This window comes from Canis lupus, unplaced genomic scaffold, assembly GCF_011100685.1.
Source record: "Canis lupus familiaris isolate Mischka breed German Shepherd unplaced genomic scaffold, alternate assembly UU_Cfam_GSD_1.0 chrUn_S1545H1733, whole genome shotgun sequence".
NCBI lineage: Eukaryota > Metazoa > Chordata > Mammalia > Carnivora > Canidae > Canis > Canis lupus.
The window spans coordinates 100,040-113,883 of NW_023330384.1; the positions used below are offsets into that span (position 1 = coordinate 100,040).

A 13,844-nucleotide genomic window follows, 5' to 3' on the forward strand; every position below is an offset into this window, starting at 1 on the left:
GCCTCTGCTCCCCCCCACCCACCTCACTCACTCTCTCTCTTAAATCAATCGTTTTTTAAAAATGCAGTTACAGTGTTATGGAACACGTTCTATCAAAGAGAACTTTAAATTTCAGAAATGAAATTTGATTTATATTCTTCAGTCTGATTTAAGATATACTAAGACAAAAACTTTGTCAGTGAAAAACTTACCTTTGCTCTCACAAAGTTGCTTGAATTTCACATACTCGGACTAAAGATCTTAAATTTTTTAATTCAGTACAAATTTCTGACATGTGAACACTTCCCATATTATGGGCTTCTTCTCGCAATCTTGATGCCTATAATTAAAGAAATAAAGATCACATACATGCCACAATCACGTACAAAAAAAAAAAACAAAAACCCCAAAACATTAAATTTCTGACAACTTTGTACCAAGATTACAGAACAATCCGCCTTTAAATCCACAAAAATGATAGTGAATCTAAAGGAGAAAAAGGATTTTCTTTAAAAAACTGTCTAATGGTGGAAAGAAGGTATTTTTCCAAGATTTCCCCCTTCAACTTCTGGAGGATATAGTATTTCCAATTTTAGTATTGCATAGCACTAAGGATAGAAGAGCTCATGATTCGTGGTTAATAAGATGCTGAGTCAGCCAGAGTAAAGTTCAGGTGTAACAATGTTAAAAGGGACTTCACTGTATTCTGATGTCATAAGATATGCAATATTACCTCTGTGAACTTAGAGAAAATTTCAGACAGTCAGTAAGCTGCTAAAAGGGAGAAGCCAATGGCAGTTAATTGGAATGTCCAAAGGTCCCTCATTCCAAAGCAAAACTGTTTTCTAACTTCTACTTGCTAGTCTAGTGGAGAGATAGAAGAGTAATAGTATGAACAAGTTCTAAAACTATCAGAGCAGCTGGCTGAGTAGCATCCTGGCTTTAAGCCTCATAACTATTCTAACTGGGTGACTTTGGTATATAATTTATTTGGTCTTAAGGGTCTTCAATGGTAAAATGGGAGAACTCATCTGCACTGCTTAACAGTTTTGAGAAGTGGAGAAAATAAAGCACTCAGCACAGTGCTAAATGCTGAGTATATTAAAATATTTTATGTGAAACCATAAAAAGTTATCTCATAAATGCCCTAAAATAAGTGCTTACCAAATATTTAATTTAATGCACTGACTATAGACAATCTAATTAGACATTACTTTAAATGTAGCTTAAATTCAGTGATCTAGATTAGATTTTCTAGAAGAAATTATATTTTGTCATTCATCCAAAGGTAAAACATCTGCTATGAATCATGTAACATACTTGCTTCTCTGCATGATCTGCAGGCCATCCTTGAACATGTTTTATGAGATTTTCATTGAAGTGTGCTGCTAGCGTAGGTGTTAATGAACATGTAGGTCGGGCAGATGAATTCTGTGGTACAACTGTTGCGTTTGATGCATTACTACTAGAAGTATGATTTGGACCAGGCGATGGACTTCTCTGGCTACTGGAAGAGAAAAAAGAATTGAATGTATAGTATATTTTTAAAAGGAGATACCTAAAAATTGTCAATATCTTCTATTAAATTAAAGATATCCAAATTCCTAAGAAAAATCTGTTATTTTAACATCAAATACTTAGAATTTAAAATCCAAAGTGTAGTTATATATCATGTACTCCTTAAACACACTTTTGGGAGGAAAAAGGGCCCTTCTAAGAACACTAATGTCAGTTAAATTTAAACTAATAGTGCTCTTCAAATTTGACAGCAGAACCTGTGATTTTGTATACCAGAAACACTACTCAGAATGTAACTAAGAAATGGTCATATTTTAACAGTTGTAGATATAAGGCACAACTGAGTATTGCATCTTAAGTACATGTAGATAAAGAGGGGGAAAAAAATCTATTGCCTTTGTTTAGTGTCAGAACAAAATACTGAATCAGAGGGTAGATAATGTGAAGCAAAATACAGGCATTTTATTGGACAGCAACAAATGAGTTTAGTGGCAAAATAAGACCCAAAATAACACTCTGAGATAAGTTATCTTCTTTTAAAACTGTATGGTTTGGCTAGGGTTTGGGGATATGGTGGTAAGAACCAAAACTTTAATCACCCAAGTTGATTTCCTACCTGCTTCACCAGACTTGGCTCTGAATGAATTTCAGTTATTTCCAAAAACTAAATCTCCCAAAGGATGAAGAGTTTTCATCACTGAGGATATTTAAAATAATACTGCAGCCTCTAAAGACAATTTAAAAGAAGTATTTCCCAAAAATGTTCTGAGCAATGGCAACATTGCTGGAGTAAGTAGACAGCTTCCCAAGGTGATTATTTTGAAGGGAACAACTCTCATTTGGATGTAAAAGTTCTGAAATGCTTGTTTAGAAAACAACAATAAAAACAATAGTTGAATTATTTTGCTACCTCATAGCAAGAAATCAAAATAGGAAAATCAATCAAATGAAAATCATTTAAAGTTGTATTTGTTAATTAACAAAGAAACATGTAACACAATACAGCCCTATCTGACAAGCACTCCACACAGGGGTCAAAATTGAAGCTCTTAGGAAAACCTGACACATACCAGTTGAGAAATAGTATTTCCCATTTTTGGATTCAGCAATACACTCATATCTAAAACTGCTATGAGGAGGTTAAAAAATGATGTCATTTCCAACAAGTATTATAAAATCAGGTGCCCTCTTTGTACAAGTATGACATATTGTTACTCCTATCATATTCTATTAAGTAAAATCTGAAGAATGACTTTCTTCAAAAAATAAGCTGGCTTCATTACTAGAGACAACAACCTACTTGGAGTAAGATTTGCCTTTGTAAATCTTATAATACATAAAACTTAGGCTAACCATGGATTCTTACAAGATCAAGTTCTATTATACATATATTTTTATAATATTCAAACAATGCAGCATGCAACATTAATGAAAAAATGTTTCAACACACATGAACTTACTTTGAGCGCTGAAGACTTCGAGGAGAGACAGGTTCATGACCTTGCTGTTTGTCAGCAGTTACAGGCTGCTGTGTGGCCGATTGTGAAACCGGTCCTTGCTTAACTACTGGAGTACTAACCTGAAATGTCAAAATCTGGTGAGACAGGCTTCTATTATATACATAAATACCATGGAAAGTACATAAAACCAAAAGTACTATCAATGTGAAGTCTCTTATTTCTATTCTTTAGTAATTTTTAAGATAACATGAGCTGTCCCCTAATTGTTTCATAATTATTAGTGATATAGACATATTTAATTGTGTAAATCATGGTCATCCAGGTCCCCAAATCCACACACCCCTCCAAATCTAGTTGGATAGTCTTAAACTCTGAAAAATCTAGAGACTTCAAGAATTGCAGTCAGATTAAGTTCCCAAAGTTCACAGTTAGAAGAGCCACGTTCATTTTGAGACTAACATAGAATTTCTTCATAAAATGGCCCAGAAGACTTTAAGATTACTTTTTGTAAAGCAGAAGAACACAAACTAGTTCTCTAATGTTGAGCCCAGTTTTCTTTCTAATACACTAAGATAGCTCCTCTGATTCAGTTATTTTTATATCAGTAAAAATTAATGTTACTATATCATACAAATACAGCTGCTCAAATTTAAACCACATATGCAGAGCGTATAGATTGGTCTACCAGTGAATGAGTCAACACTGGAGTGGTCTTCAAAGACATGTTACCCTACAGAGGTGGAACAAGAGGACCATGATTGTCAGTGAGGATATGTACACTACACATACTTACATGCCACAGAAAAAGAAAACAAGTACTTTTAAACACAAGCCCCGAATTAAGGCACGAAGGCAGACAGCCATTTGTGATTAAGTCACATCCTCCAATAATAGTTTTGTTTTTTTCTTCTTTCTTCCTTTTTTTTTTTTTTTTTTAATATTCCCCCAAACAAATCTGGATAGCCTGGCTACATAAAAATCATTTTTATAAGCATTTTTATAAGGTCTACTTAATACTGAATTCCCACTTAAAAAAAAATTTGATGGGGATCCCTGGGTGGCGCAGCGGTTTGGCGCCTGCCTTTGGCCCAGGGCGTGATCCTGGAGACCCGGGATCGAATCCCGCGTCAGGCTCCCGGTGCATGGAGCCTGCTTCTCCCTCTGCCTATGTCTCTGCCTCTCTCTCTCTCTCTCTGTATGACTATCATAAATAAAATTAAAAAAAAATTTTGATGCCCATATACATAAGGGATTTGAAATGCTAATCTTATAACTGATTGTAAAACTTTACAATCACTTTTAGTCATTATTTATTGTACTCCTAAGATACTACACCCTGACGAGTTTTAAGCTCTAAGAAGATCTCCTTTGTTGAAACAATTTTTTCCTTCTCTCACAAAGTGCAAACAGTATGAAATTGCAGAATAGACTAATTTCTTTTTAAATTTTGAGTTAAATGTATCAATCCAGACTGACCCTAAAATGAGTTTAGATAAATGACTTAAATAGGGAAGGGATAAGCTAAGGAAGACCTAAAAGCTGTCCTAGCATCAATTTCAAGTTATCTTTCAATACGTTTTTATTTTTAGGCTTCTGTGAAAAAGCCTAAAGCTTTAAGCCTTAACTTTATTTCAATATAAAATTTTGGCAAGACCCCTGGTTGGCTTAGTAGGTAGAGCATTCAACTCTTGGATCTCAGGGTTGTGAGTTCGAGCCCCACGATAAGCGTAGAGACTGCTTAAAAATAAAATCTTAGGGATCCCTGGGTGGCGCAGTGGTTTAGCGCCTGCCTTTGGCCCAGGGCGTGATCCTGGAGACCCCGGATCGAATCCCACGTCGGGCTCCTGGTGCATGGAGCCTGCTTCTCCCTCTGCCTACGTCTCTGCCTCTCTCTCTGTGTGACTATCATAAATAAATAAAAAATTAAAATAAAATAAAATAAAATAAAATCTTAAAAAAAAAAAATCTTCAGGGGATTCCTGGGTGGCTCAGCAGTTTGGCACCTGCCTTTGGCCCAGGGCCTGGTTCTGGAGTCCCAGGATCGAGTCCCACGTCGGGCTCCCTACATGGATCCTGCTTCTCTCTCTGCCTGCCTCTCTCTCTCTCTCTCTCTGTGTCTCTCATGAATAAATAAATAAATTCTTAAAAAAAAAAAGTTCCTTCTTAAAAAAAAAAATCTTCAGCATAAAGGATTGAAATAGCCTACTTTTTAACTAAAAAGAATTTCTTAAATTTACCATTAAGAAAAAAAACTGCAATTTGTGCATATACCAACTTCCAAATCTTTTAATGTTTTGCTGGTAATAGGACTACAAAGCAAAGAATGAGTATGACTAAGATTTGCTTAAGAAATTTTGGGTAAGGGATACCTGGGTAGCTCAGCAGGTAAGCGTCTGCCTTCCACCTAGGGTGTGATCCCAGAGTACTGGGATCAAGTCCCACATCGGGCTCCCTGCATGGAGCCTGCTTGTCCCTCTGCCTGTGTTTCTGCCTTTCTCTGTGTCTCTCACGAATAAATAAAATCTTAAAAAAAAAAAATTTGGGCAAGACTCAAATGATATAGTATAAAATCTGAAGGCAGTGTTGTTAAGGTCTGGTTTATATTCCAATAAGAAGAGACCAGCAATTTTCTAACTGTCTCTGAGGAGCCATTCATGCAAACTTTTGCTTGGAGAAACACAGGTAGTATAAGCTTAGTAAAATGGATTCTGTGTTCAGAAAGACCTAGGCCTTAAATTCTGATTCCACCACAAAAACTGGATTTAACTGAAGGCTTAATTCTCTTATCTATTAAATGAAGCAAATAGTAGTTGATTCTCATGATGTGAAGTTAAATATAATACTATTAAGCTCTTAGCACAGAAATGGATTCATTTCTAAAATAAAAGTATGGGAGGAAAGCCACTGGAAAACAGGTTATATCTTTTAAAAAGTTAAAAAACTCTACAAATATTAAGACAATTATTTTATCCTTCTTTATCCCACTCTTCCTCCAGGTCACAAATCTCAGCCAGTAAGAGAAAACAATCAGCGTATAAAAGTAACACATATGATGGGGGTGCCTAGGTGGCTCAGTCAGTTATGTGTCTGACTTCCCGGTACTAGGATCAAGCCGCCAGTGAGCTCCCAGCTCAGCAAGGGGTCTGCTTCTCCCTCTGCCCTCCCCCCCCATGCCCTCTCTGTAAATAAATAAATATAATTTTTAATTAAAAAAATGTTTAAAAGTAGCATAGATGCAACTCCCTCTAGAGTCCTCAATTTACTGAGACTAACCTGCATCTAAGCTGACCCATCATTCACTCCACCACTACTACACGTTCTCAAAGAGGGCTTTTCCTACAATAGAGAGTCTAAAACATTAAACTTGTTTTTCCAGAAGTGAGTGCTTTCGTGCTTTCTTTTCCAAATTTCCCTCAAAAGCAACATACCTTTGGCTGTGATGAAACAGGAGGAGTACTAATCAAAGGTTTGATAGGGACTGTGTTAGTCTGAGGTGTGCTTATTCTTGGAGACACATACGATCTTGGGGATGATGCATCAGAAGTTAAAGACATTGGAGACTGATTAGATGGCTGAGCTGTGAAAAAGTAAAGCAATTAATTAATTCCAAATAAACCAAAACTTCCGTAATATATATGTAGAGGTCTTTCCATCCCTCTACATGCCCCCTGAACACCAGACAGAACACTTAACTGTTTAAAGTCAGAATCTGAAATACTCACTGGAGTCACGGACTAAAAACGAGCTGTGAATTAGAGAAGCACATCCAATGTATGCCTCCTCCAACCTGTTTTTTTAGGCTGAAGCAAGAAGGTAAGCCTGAACTATTCTCACATGGAAGGCATCCTCACCATTCTTATTTGTTCTTTCTTATTCTATATTTAGGCCTGGTTATACCCCTTTATCTCCTGCCTCATGAGGATAACCAGAGAGTTAAGTCTTTGCACTATTATATTTCAATTTCAGAATAAGTGTTTCTGCTCAGTTTATTAGTTTTCAGAATTGGGGCAGGGGGACAAGTCAAAGTGACCAATTCATTTCTTCTTTGTTCCTATATATGCCTCTTTCCATTGGATGTTTCATGGAGAAGAGAAATAGGTAATTTAAGACAGGACTTGAGCATTTCTGTATCCTGTGGTCAGTCAAAAATCATTAAACATCAAATGTGAACCAAACCAACACTTAAAATATATTCAATGTTTCATAAAAATTGAGGACCTATCAGTTTACACTCAGCTTTATATCAGTTTACACTCAGCTTTAGAGTACATTGACAACTTAAAGTCTGAATTAAATATGTATTACAGATTTAATGGCAATACTGGAAGATAAATGTCAATGTTTGCCTCATCTGGAAAAAAAAATACTGTATATACTAGTGTTAGAAAAAAAAATCATCAAACATCAGGGGTGTTTGAGTGGCTCAATAGATTGGGCATCTGCCTTCTGCTCAGGTCATGGTCTCAGGGTCCCAGGATTGAGCCCCACATTGGGCTCCCTGCTCAGCAGAAAGTCTGTTTCTCCCCGCCCTCATGTACATTCTCTCAAATAAATAAATAAATAAAATTAAAAACAAATTACAGGATCCTGTAAAACAAACATCAAATTGTTATAGCTAGTCTCTTCAGAAACCAAAAAGTTTTACCATGAACCCCCTGCTCCAAATTAATATACAATTCTCACAATACCTAAGAAAATGAATACCTTGTGTAGAGAGCTGAGCAGCTTGAGAAATCAAAGAAGTTATGTTGAAAGCAGATGGTCCAGCAGTAAGAAACTTATGAATTATAGACTGCAATGAGGCTTGTGTCACAGCTGCTGTAAGAACTAAACACATATCTTAAATTAAAATAAAAACATAGTGGCACAGTATGGTATTAGTAACAACTTGAAAACTAAAAAAACCCCAAAGAAACTGCAGTGTTTCAAACTAGAACTCTCAAAATAAAAATCTGTAAGATGGTAATAAAATGGGTCCAGAGATAGGAAATGATCAGAGGTAGAAGAAATTTAATGGTTTTTTTTTTGTAAAGGAAAACAGTAGTTTTCCTTTGCATTAAAATTTGTGTTCAATTTAAGAAACTCCGGAGACTTTTTAAAAACAGTAAAGAGTGTTCCCTGGAAATTCTGATTATACCAGAAATCTATTCATTAATAGCTAAAGGGCTTTTGTAGGTTACCTGAAATTAAAAAGATAAAGGGTAGTTATTTCATGTGAATGCTTTACTAAACAAGGTGACCATTAAAACCCTACATTAGGGCAGCCCAGGTGGCTCAGCGGTTTAGTGCCTGCCTTCAGCCCAGGGCATGATCCTGGAGACCCGGGATCGAGTCCCATGTCAGGCTCCCTGCATGGAGCCTGCTTCTCCATCTGCCTGTGTCTTTGCCTCTCTTTCTCTCTGTGCCTCTCATGAGTAAATAAATAAAATCTTTAAAAATAAAATAAAATAAAACCCTACATTAATACCCACTCCAACAATCTTTTAAAGAACAGACATTAAATAAAAGAAGCTAGGTAATTTAGGAACATCATTTATTTTCAAAGCACAAGATCCTTTATTATTGACATTTTCTTATGCTATCATCTCTTCAAACTGCTTAAAGTCCTACTTTCCCTAGTAAAACATGTACCTATCAAATAGAATGGCACAGTTATCTTAAGAGAATAAAATCAAAATGCAAGAAAGTACAGTAAGAACAAAATTATTGACCAACTAGCGTGAAATAGCTCCATTTTTAAGATAAAGGAAGAACTTAACCATTTAGCACTACTGTTAAATATATTATGTAACAATGTACACATACTGAAATGGACTATTCTAAACAGAAAATTTTAAAATGCTCTTAAGACTGTTTGAATTTGAATAGCTTGTCAATTAAAACTATATCCACTTTTATTCAGACTTCTTTGATGTTGCTAGCTAAACAGCATACTGAAAAGCAAAGTTGGAATTAACAATATGCTAGAATTTAAGTGTTTTTATATCAGTTTTTAGAAATGCTCTTTAATTAAAAAAAAAAAGACATTTATTATACACATTAAGCAGACAGAATAGCTTTATCTCCGGTAAATACCGTACACAGCAAGTCTTGAAAAATATACAGAGAAAAAAAAAAAAAGAAAAATATACAGGAAAAATCCAAGTACTACTAACTTAATTACAATACCAAAGGTTTTCAACAACCATGAGGTTATGATATGAATTTCAAAGAATGACGCTCAAATGTGAATTTCAAAATGAAACAAAAGACCACTCCTAAATTGGGGAATTTACTAACGACACGAAGCAAATAATAATAATAAAACTGTTACCAATTTACCTTCATTTATTTTGGATATGTCCACATTAGAATTATTAAGTTGCAGCGTGGCTTGCAAAGCAGGAAGCAGCTGTCTGAGAAGGTTGGGGTCCTGAAGTAATGGAGGTATCGGTGACTGTGGAACAGGAGAAACAGGGATTGCTGACGCAGATGTTGGAGGTGCAGATGTGGGATTCAGTCCAGAGGCAGAGGATGTGGAAGGAGTTGTGCAAGAATGTGATACAGATTTGTCTCCTGGTGCAGACTCTAAGTAAAAAGGAGATAACAAGGCTGAAAAAAAACTACTTGGAGAAAACTAGAACCAACATCGAAAGAGCAACTTTCATGTGCCAAACACCAAAAAAAAACTACTTGGAGAAAACTAGAACCAACATCGAAAGAGCAACTTTCATGTGCCAAACACCCAACTCAAGTAATTTCATTCCATCTTCCCAAGGTGACACAGGGAGGGGGCTCAGTAAAGATCTACCTACTTAGAATAATAGGGTTAAGTATTTTTATATCCCAATTTCACAGGTGAGAAAACTAAACAAGAAAGATTATGTAACTTGCTTGAAATCACAAAACTTGGTAAAGCAGTGATTCTGCTATATTCATGTCTGATTCTAAAAGTCTCATGTTCTGTTTACTGGTAATGCTGTTTCAAACACAGTTATGTATTAACTACACGTTCAAATAAGCTTCTATTAAGATAAAGGTACAATACAATTCTCCTGGACTTAATTTAAGGTGAAAATGTTTATGACCACAGTAAGAGCCCTCCAAAACATGACAATGACCAGAAAACAAATCAGGATTTAACACCATGGCGAGCACCTCCAATATAGGCTACAGATCAGAAGAATGAAACTCCAACTTTGAACTTTCATACTTAACAATTGAGTTTCCAGATTACATACTTTCCTTCTATAAATATATCTATTTGTCACATTTAAAACTTATTAGCACTAGAAATGATGCTTTTTTAATAGCAACCCATCCACAATACATATATTCAGTATTTTAAATAGACCAAAAATAAATAAATAAATAAAACATGCACGGAAAATGGTCATTATCTGAAAGCTATAATTGCAAATTACATATATAGAGTCAATGCAATCGCAATCAAAACTCCAAAAGCATTTTTGGCAGTATTTGAGAAGTTGATTCTATTAACTTATTTGAAAAAGGTAAGGGCTAGTACGGCCATGAAGTTCATGAAAAAAAAAAGAACACAGCTAGTGAAATGTGTCTTGCCAGTATAAAAACTCACAATTGAAAGAAAACCAATATAAGGTCGATTAAACTTCTGTTATGTGTCTTTAGAACTAGAAGATGAAAACAAGAAGGTATCTTTGACATCTAGATGCAGAAAACTACAAAAAGCAAACCAATTACATTCAAAGCACAGATAAGTATTCTAAGGAACTCCTATAATCAGAAAAGACAAACTACACGAAAGAAAAATGAACAAAAGATGAAATAAAGACATTTCCCAGAAGAAACTGGAATGGCTTTACAATTTTTATAATAATACAATGCTTGTTTCTATTTTAGCACAAAACTAGAAACAAACTAAATGTTCACCAACAGAAAGATGAACACTGTACTTTCATACCATGGAATATTACTAATATAATAACTTTAAAGAAAGAAAAAAAGAGGAACAGAGGACCTCTGGATAAAAATATTAAAACAACTAATCAAGATGTTCATGCATATGCTTACAATACTGGCCTAAATATGAAGATTTGCTAAAAATCTTTAATTTTCCATACACACCTATTTCTTGAAGATTTTCAAGTTTGTGTGTATATATATATATATATCTCCCAAATTAAGACTATTATATGACGTATAAAAGTTGCAGGAATACTGCATCTGAATATTACACTGCTACCTAGTAACTGCAAATCCTCATTTCCAATTCTAAGAACTAAACATTTATTAATCTTCATGTCCCCACAGAAGCTGGGAATTACTAGTAAACCTGTCAGTTCTTACATTTATGATGACAGTTTTCTCCAGATCATACTCCTTAAGGGTCAGCTTAGGGGCATTCCTGATTAATGTTTAAAATGAAAACAAGTTCTGCATTTTTACTTTCTGCATGAACCATCAAATTAGTGCTTACATACCTCTGAAATGATCCTTACTCTTTTGTTACTTTTATTGTGGCTTTCTTCTGTTTTTTAACGTATTCTGATGCTGCTCAATCTATCCACACATTTTTAAAATAAGCACAGCTTAAAAAACTCTTGAGTGCTGCCCTTTAATCCAAAAAAGGAAACACCCCAGAAAAGAAAACTATACATATTACCATAAAGAAATAAAGTAACAAAAACTAAATATCCTTAACTCTTAGTTTTAGTAAGTTTGTTTACTCTAAGATAAATTTCTTTTGAAGTTCTGTCAAAGAAGATCACTGAAGAGTAGTATGGAAACCAGGTGATCCTGCTTAATATCTAGGAGACCCTTGAACAGGCAACATCTTTAAAGGCCAGAATTTTTCTATTAAAAGGTTTGAGTATCAGTTTTCAGCAGAAAGCTTATCAGAATTATCTATAAAGCTAAAAACAAACCAAAACAAAACAGATACCTGGGCTCCACTCTAATGAACCTGGGGAGGCCCAGGCATATGTTGAAGTTGTAAGAATTCTATAGGTGATTCTGACACCCTAGTTGATTCTGAAAAAACAGGTTAGAGCTTTCAAGGTTGCTTTTCACCTTAAAAACCAAAGGAAACAAAACCAAAACAAAGCAGCATAGCACAAAGGTACAGGAGTGAGTGGAATTAAGGATAAGATGCAAGACAGAAAAGCTAAATCATTTTTCCCAGGTAGGTCTCCTATTTTTTCCATTGAGGTATAACAGACATACAACATTCTAGTAGTGTCAGGTGTTCAACATTCTTATCTATATATACTGCAAAATGATCTCCAAACAGTTACAAAATTATTTTTCTTGCTATGAGAACTTTCAAGACTTAGTTGAAAATATGCAACAGTATTATTATGCACATTATGTCCCCATTGCTTTATAACTGGAAGTTTGTATCTTCTGACTTCCTTCACTTATTTCGTCCCAGCAACCACCAAGCTGTGTGCTCTGTATCTATACACTTGGTTTTGGTTTTTTAGACTCTTCACATATATAAGTATTTCCACACTATTTTAATAATAGCTCCACTCACCTTGTCTCCCTATAAAGACACATCCATACAAATGCTCTTCCAAAACATGTTACATGTTAAACATTTTACATATTACTTTCCTCAATCTATATATATAACTGAGAACAATGTACTGAGTTTAATAATATAAATATGGGATCCCTGGGTGGCGCAGCGGTTTGGCGCCTGCCTTTGGCCCAGGGTGCGATCCTGGAGACCCAGGATCGAATCCCACATCAGGCTCCCGGTGCATGGAGCCTGCTTCTCCCTCTGCCTGTGTCTCTGCCTCTCTCTCTCTCTCTCTCTGTGACTATCATACATAAATAAAAATTAAAAAAAAATTTAATAATATAAATATAAAATGCTACTCTGTAAGGTAGTCTTAAAATATTACTAAAGAAAGGTATTGGTTGGGTACCTCTCCTGTGTTTTGAATGCCCTAAAAGAGATCTATTAACGTTACCCAGTATCTTCTATTATATAGTTTATTGTCTTTCCTTTCTTGCAGAACTTTAACAACTTCAGTAGGGGGATTTTGTTGTATTTATCTCTATAGCCCTGGTACGAGAGGACATGACACCAAGATGGCATCAACATGTACTTGTTGAATGGGTACCTGATCCTGCAGTAAAGGCCCAGGTCCACGTACATGCATTCTCCCTCTAATCTCTAAGTATAGAATTTATGATAATACGGAGGAAAGTCTAAGATCTCCATCCTAAATAACTGACAATTACAGCTTTATGCTACTTTCATAAAAGTAAGGAACTATATGTAGTCTTAGAGATAAATTTAACTTATTTAAGCTTATTTTAAATAACCCTATAAAATACTCAACCTTTCTTTTTAAAAAACACAGAGAGGAAATGGAACTATTTGGAATAAACAGTAATGTCATCAAATATATATTTTTATCAAACTAAACAAATAAAAACTTGGGTCTTTCAAAATAAAGACCAAGAAGTAAATGTAGGTAAAAGAACAGTTTTTGCATTACAAAGCCATTTCTATAGGCTCTTCCACTTTTAAAGAATATCATCCTCCAGTCTCATTCCTTAAATGTAAACTCTCCCCAAGCAAATCTAGGTTCCTTTGAGCATTTTTTTCAATCTCTTACACACCTATTTTAAACTTAAACTAAGTCACTTTCCCTTCTGATTATTTCTAAGACTTACAGATCTCTAACCAACTCTTTACTATAAACTTTAAAATTTTATCCTCTCATTTTTGGTATATATGCTTTGACAAAATTTTTCTTTCCCCTTATACTTGTATGAATTATTCACTTACATTTCCAATGCTTACCAGTAGGGGGCATAATCTACTAAAGACTAAACTTCAGAGTCACCTAAAAATCTGTTACTATACCCTAATTCTTTTATGGTTTAAAGTTAATATTCACCTCTTCTAAA

The 13,844-nt window shown here is 34.9% G+C and overlaps 1 protein-coding gene across 6 annotated transcripts in view; it reads left to right on the forward strand.

The window, feature by feature from the left end:
- The window catches only part of LOC487079 (homeobox protein Mohawk), a 101,961-nt gene that overhangs the window by 60,215 nt on the left and 27,902 nt on the right, over positions 1-13,844 (forward strand). For 2 of the 6 annotated variants that reach the window (XM_038588991.1, XM_038588993.1), the window contains one exon: positions 5,954-6,302. The exons of 2 other annotated variants lie outside the window; for them this stretch is intronic. In XM_038588991.1, the coding sequence (XP_038444919.1) occupies positions 5,954-6,048 (95 nt within the window). In that variant the 3' untranslated portion in view covers positions 6,049-6,302. Of the gene's footprint in view, positions 1-5,953; positions 6,305-13,844 lie in introns of those variants that run through there. 2 more of the 6 variants (XR_005386809.1, XM_038588988.1) reach the window with 2 other exon arrangements.